We start from the raw sequence: 6,068 nt of genomic DNA on the forward strand, positions 1-6,068 counted from the left end.
TTACATTGCACCATGTATGGATAAACTAACTTTTACGCTCGACTTCCAGTTATATGTGCACCAACTTCTTTAATTCGGCAAACATTGGTGCTGTGGCCTCCGCCCTTCTATTTTTCATTAGCCTTTGTCCGTTTATCATTGTGCTGATGTTCGATGCCAAATTGAGCGTTTTCGAGGGCTTCCTGGTGGACCTCTCCTTCACAACGGCCTTTGCCAAGGGCTGGGGCGAGCTGATGCGAATGGAGCTGCAGCAGGAGGGACTGACAGTACGTCATCTCATCCAGGTGGGTCCTGCGAGAAGTGAGTGCGCCATGGCGCTGCTCATGTTCCTCCTCGATTTTCTGCTGTATGCGGTTATTGGACTGGCCTACCAGCGCTATAAGAAAAGTATGTGGTTTCCGATGGATTGAATGGATGGATTGATCATTAAATCAAAATATTATTTTTCGGATTAAGCAGATAACTACAGCTTTGTGAAGGTCAGTCGCTCGCAATTGGACGGCAAACTGGGCGCCTCGTTGGTTAATGTTAGCAAACTGTACGGCAGCAAGTGCGCTGTTTCAAACGTAAGCCTCGACTTTGCGCGCAACCAGGTGAGCTGTCTTCTGGGTCGAAATGGAGCTGGAAAGAGCACGCTGATCAAGTTGCTCACCGGACAAATCGGGCAGAGCAGTGGCAAGGTCCTGTTGTCCGGAGAGCACCAAGTGGGTGTCTGCTGGCAGGATAATATCTTAATCCCCACGCTGACGGCTCGGGAGCACCTGCAGTTGTATGCACAGATCAAGATACCACAAGGTGGGAGTGGAGGTGTGGAGGAGATCCGCTCAGAGGTTGCCCAAACCCTCCAAAGTCTAAACTTTGGTAAGCACGAATCTTATCCTTCGTGGCAGCTCTCCGGGGGCTACAGACGACGCCTCTGCGTGGCCATAGCCTTCATTGCTTCGCCCAGTGTGGTCATCTTGGATGAGCCCTGCAATGGGGTGGATGCCAAGGCTAGAAAGGACATTTGGCAGTTGATTGAGCGCTTGCGTCAAGGGAGGGCAGTCATCTTTGCCACCCATTTCCTGGATGAGGCCAAGTACCTCAGTGATTCACTTGTGATAATGCGGAATGTAAGTATGAAACAAAAGTGCAATCTGATTCATATTATAGAATATCTTCTTGAATCTGCAATGAACATGCGAATCTATATTGGCTTGGGAATTTTGTATATTTACTACAAGTATTAATTAAGCTGTAATTTAGTATTCGCTGGTGATTAAAATATGTGCATTTCGATTTTTGTTTACCTTTCTAGGGTCGCATTATTGCCCAGCATAGTCGAGACTCCCTGCAGTGTTTGTGTACCTCAAACTATAGCATTCGATTACGTTGCGCCGATGCCACTGGAGTAACCTTCGTCATCCAGAAGGCACAGCAGCTTCTCCCCCAGACTCAGGTAACCCATTCGGGAGCCGCAGATTACCCTCACAGTCTGACCATCAATGCCAGCTATGCGGAGCATCTAACACCAGGAGCTGTCGAATTTCTGGAACTGCTGCAGTCCCAAGTGGTAGCTGGCAGCATCAGCGATGTGGAGCTCACAGCCAGCTCTAGCCTGGAACAGGAGTTCGAGCAGTTAAATAGGAATGGCGAGGAAACGGGACCTCGACGTCCTGCCAGCGATCGGAGTGGAGTAGTCGTAGGCCCTGCAATGATAACAGACGAACCACCAACCGCTTGCAAGCAATTCCGACTGCTCATGGGCAAGCGATTGAGGCACCTGTCCCGGAACTACCGCCTCCTGCTCTATGTCCTCCTGCTCCCAGCTCTTTTCGAACTGTGTGCCATGTGGTTCGTCAGCTATCGTCTGGAAGATGACTTCGACACTGTTTTACCCCTGACCCGATCGCTCTATCCCCAAACCACTCAGTTTTTGTCACAGGAAAGGGCAACCAGCTTCTCCGAGAAACTGTATCCACAGCTAAGAACCTCATGTGACCATATGGGAGAGTGCAGAGTATTCAATACTTCTGAACAGGCCTACGATTGGGTCCTGAACTCTTGGGGCGAGTATAGCGAGCGCCGATACGGCGGCTATGGATTAAACGGGTCAGGTGCTACAGTTTGGTATAACAATAAGGGATATCACTCCATGATGGCCTGGTTAAACGACCTCAACTCGGAGCTACTGCGCACGACTATGAACGACTCAGAGTCCAGTATCCTTACCCTGAATGAACCGTGGAAACTGGGTTATGCCGAACTTAGTACCAGCTCGATCCTTCGGCAGGCAGGTGACGGGTCTATGGTCTTTATCTTACTGATAGCTTTTGGCTTGGTAGTGGCCTCCGGTTCCGTTTATTTGGTAAACGAGCGTGTTAATGGTGAGAAGCTGCAGCAAAGATTGTGCGGAGTAAGCGCGGCTACCTACTGGCTGGTGGCCCTCATCTGGGATTATCTGGTGATGGTCCTGGGTCTGATTGTCTGCCTCGTTGTAATCCTGATGTTCGGAATGCCTGTCTTTGTGGACCGCCAGCAGCTGGTGGGCATAATTGGACTGTCCCTGGCCTTTAGGTGAGTTCTTGAGGAGAGAGAGGGAGTCCTGAATTATGAATGCTGAATCATTTTCTATATTTTCTATTCTACAGCTTCGCCTGTGTTCCATCTGTTCATGTGGCTGAGAAGATCTTCAGCGATTCAAGCATTGCCATTGTGTCGATTTTTTGCGCCAATCTTATTGTCCCGATGGTCACCATGGGCATCATCCTGATCCTGGGTGTGGTGGGCGATGGGCCAGCGTGGGATGATTGGCGCCACGCCCTCAACCAGGCCTTTTTGATCTTTCCAATTCATGCTTTGGGAGACGGCTTCCTGGAGTTGTGCAAGAACTATATGGTGGCCTTGGTATTCCGCCGCTACGACATCGAATCGTATAAGCATCCCTTGGCCAGTGACCTGCTTGGGCGCCACTTTACCGCCCTGTTTTTGGTGGGCGTGGCCGCCCTGATCATCAACGTCCTCATCGAGTGTCATTTTCTGCGGCGTCTGTGGCAGCGAGTGGAGCGGTTGCTGGACTGCACCTACCGCCGCGAGCTGGATAAACTGGGTCAGCTGAAGCTGGTAAACATCCAGAGCATCTTCAAGAGCTGCGTGGCCACCGGTGAAGCGGTGCGGGCGGAGAATCTCTGGCTGGCCTACCGCCGCGGGCACTATGCGGTGCGTAATGTTTACTTCAGTGTCCAGCGGGGCGAATGCTTCGGGTTGTTGGGCAAGAATGGAGCCGGGAAGTCCACAATCTTCAAGCTGCTCACTGGGCAATTGCAGCCCGACGTGGGACAAATTTACTTCGAGCAAGTGAGTAACTTCTTTTAAGATCCAATTTTAAGCTATGATAGTATATTTAATTTAAAAACAAACAAACCTTTTATTGAAAATGATTTTAAGATTATTATTTATTTTATTTATTATTCATACACGGAAACAATTGAACTGTAGAAGTTTAAAATCATGTTTTAAAAGCCAAAAACAGCCACCATATTTTTGTGCTAACTGAGAATAATTATTTGTGTTATTTCAATAGCTATCTGCAGAATGTTACTTATACGCAGTGTGGCTCGGTCATGTTCTTTGTGGCTTTACATTTGCCTGACAACTGTGGTATTAATTGCAACTCGTTTTTCAGCCCGGCATTTCATACTGCCCGCAGAGCAACCCGCTGGACCCGCTTCTGACGACGACCGAGTGCATCCGCTTCTACGGACGCCTGCGCGGCATTCGCGATCTGGATCAATTTTTGGACCGTGTGCTGGACACGTACGAGCTGCGTCCCTACAAGGATGTCCAGGTGCGGAACCTGAGTGGCGGCAATAGGCGCAAGCTAACTGTGGCTGTGACCTGTTGCGGATGCACGCCCACCGTCCTGATGGATGAACCAACGAGCGATATGGATCCCGTGACCAGGGACATGGTGTATGCCACCATCGAGCAGCTGCTGCTGGCCCGCAGAGCGGTGGTGCTGACCTCTCATTCCGTTTCGGAGATCGAGCATCTGTGCCAAAGGGTGGCGGTGCTTAGGGCGGGCCAGGTCATCGCCAGCAATAGTCCGCAGCGATTGAAATCAGAACATGGTGGTTACTACTCCGTGACCTGCTTCTGCGGCCCCGCCCAACAGGCTATTCTTTCAAGAAGCTTGAGTCAACGATTGCCGGGAGCCCGGGACTTGCAGCACTATGCCCACAGCTTGCGGTTCCTCGTCAGGATCCGTTCGCCTGGCAGCCTGGGCGATGCCCCCCTTCTCTCTGAACTCTTCGCCATCCTTCGCGATGTCTGCGTGAATGTGGCTCGCTTTTCGCTGAGTCGCTGCCGTTTCGAGACCGTTTTCGAACGAATCCTTGACAGCAGCGAGTCGAATGGCAGCAATGGCGTGCACAAGGATCAGCAGCAGCAGGATGGCAGGAAGGATCTGCCAAGCAAATCCCCTGCTGTCGGTGGCACTCTCGAAACCGGCTATATTCATTGTGGCTATGAGGAGACAAGAACTTAAACGACTCAGTCATACTCCGATTTTGAAACCAAAAACGACTAAATTCAAATTCCATTTTTTAATCGAATAATCGTTATTATTCCGGACTTTTTAGTGTGTTCAAAATTACAGTTGCATCAAAACTAAATTAGAGTAATTAAGAAATTAAAATGACCATTAAGAAAGCTTAGCAAACCAAATTATATTGTTCTGCTGTTATATTCAACTAGACAAATCATTTTTTTTGTTTTGTAAACTGATTTCGGTGTACTACTTTTTATTATTTTATCGAATATTGGACGTCATTTGAAATAATTAGGCAGATAATAATAATTAGAAATTTAAAAGGCAAAGGATTTCCCAGAAAAATTTTTTTTCTAATAATTTAGCTGCGTTAATATTTAAAAATGCTAGCTTTATAATGAAGTTTGAAACTTACTATTAACGTGGGTGAAATAAATTAGTTTATAAGTCATGAAACGTTTGTTTATAGCCGACATATGCATGTAAATTAGTACCCTAATGCAATTTTTTTAATAGTTAGACCAGTTTTATGTGATAAGATGTGATAAGTTGGGGCCTACGTGGCAATAATTTACTTAATTCTGGGTGTTCTGTTTAGACATTATGAGTCCCTCCCTTGCCCCAAAACATTATTTCCATAGAGCTTTAATAAATATTTACTGTGTACGTGAAATGTAAGATCAATCTATCGATAAAAAATAGGTATGTATATGTATATGTCAGGGCGGAATCCTAATAGGATCTGTCTGAAGTTTTGTATTGCAATTTGAAAACTAATAAAGAGAATGATGTATATATGAATTCTTATGTCTGATATCTGTTGTTGAGTTAATACGCTTTATATACATAAATGTTTGTTTTGTCCAAAATCGAAAATGTGAAATTCAAAATCTTGTCATATGTCATTAAAAAAAGACGCATAAGTTTGAAAATCTATGCATATTTCGCAATGCTGAAATCTTAAAGAATGATATGCCAATGGAAACAGACAATATTTCTAAGTATTTCTAACTCTGAACATTTCGTTCATCTAATCTTTTGAAAAAATTTCGGCTATATTGACCGGCTGATAATAGTGATCCTTCAGTGAAATTTGGGACTGAAATCAATACATGTAAGGGTGTAATAAATTGAATTATTTTGCACAAACTAGACATAAATACTTCCCGAGATCTCAGCGTTTATAAGCATATAAGAAACCCCTATTTTAACATGCGCATTATGCAGGTGACTCAAATATACACAAGCAAACATTAAATTCGCTACGATTCCAAGTTTTCGTTGCAAAATAATTGAAAACAAAAAAGTTTTCCATACTAACATACCATACTTAATTTCAAACTGATCGTTCATATGACAGCTATATGAGATAGTGGTTCAATCCGGGTGATTTTTTTTATATAATTTTGCTACAAAAATAAGAAAATTTTGTTTTAAGTGTCTACCTCAACTAGAAGTATTTTTGGCCGCTTTCCCCATACAATGGGAACCACTGCAATGACCAGTTAACATAAAAGATGATCCCTACAAGTACGCTACA

The 6,068-nt window shown here is 45.4% G+C and overlaps 1 protein-coding gene across 3 annotated transcripts in view; it reads left to right on the forward strand.

Moving 5' to 3' along the window:
- LOC6615197 (ATP-binding cassette sub-family A member 13) overlaps positions 1–6,068 on the forward strand; it is a 42,746-nt gene that overhangs the window by 11,841 nt on the left and 24,837 nt on the right. For 2 of the 3 annotated variants that reach the window (XM_032725994.1, XM_032725996.1), the window contains 5 exons: positions 50–387; positions 460–1,112; positions 1,298–2,556; positions 2,631–3,336; positions 3,665–4,525. In XM_032725994.1, the coding sequence (XP_032581885.1) occupies positions 50–387; positions 460–1,112; positions 1,298–2,556; positions 2,631–3,336; positions 3,665–4,525 (3,817 nt within the window). Of the gene's footprint in view, positions 1–49; positions 388–459; positions 1,113–1,297; positions 2,557–2,630; positions 3,337–3,664; positions 4,526–6,068 lie in introns of those variants that run through there. The other variant, XM_032725995.1, reaches the window with a different exon arrangement.

The sequence above is a fragment of the Drosophila sechellia genome, chromosome X (genome assembly GCF_004382195.2).
Source record: "Drosophila sechellia strain sech25 chromosome X, ASM438219v1, whole genome shotgun sequence".
Lineage (NCBI taxonomy): Eukaryota > Metazoa > Arthropoda > Insecta > Diptera > Drosophilidae > Drosophila > Drosophila sechellia.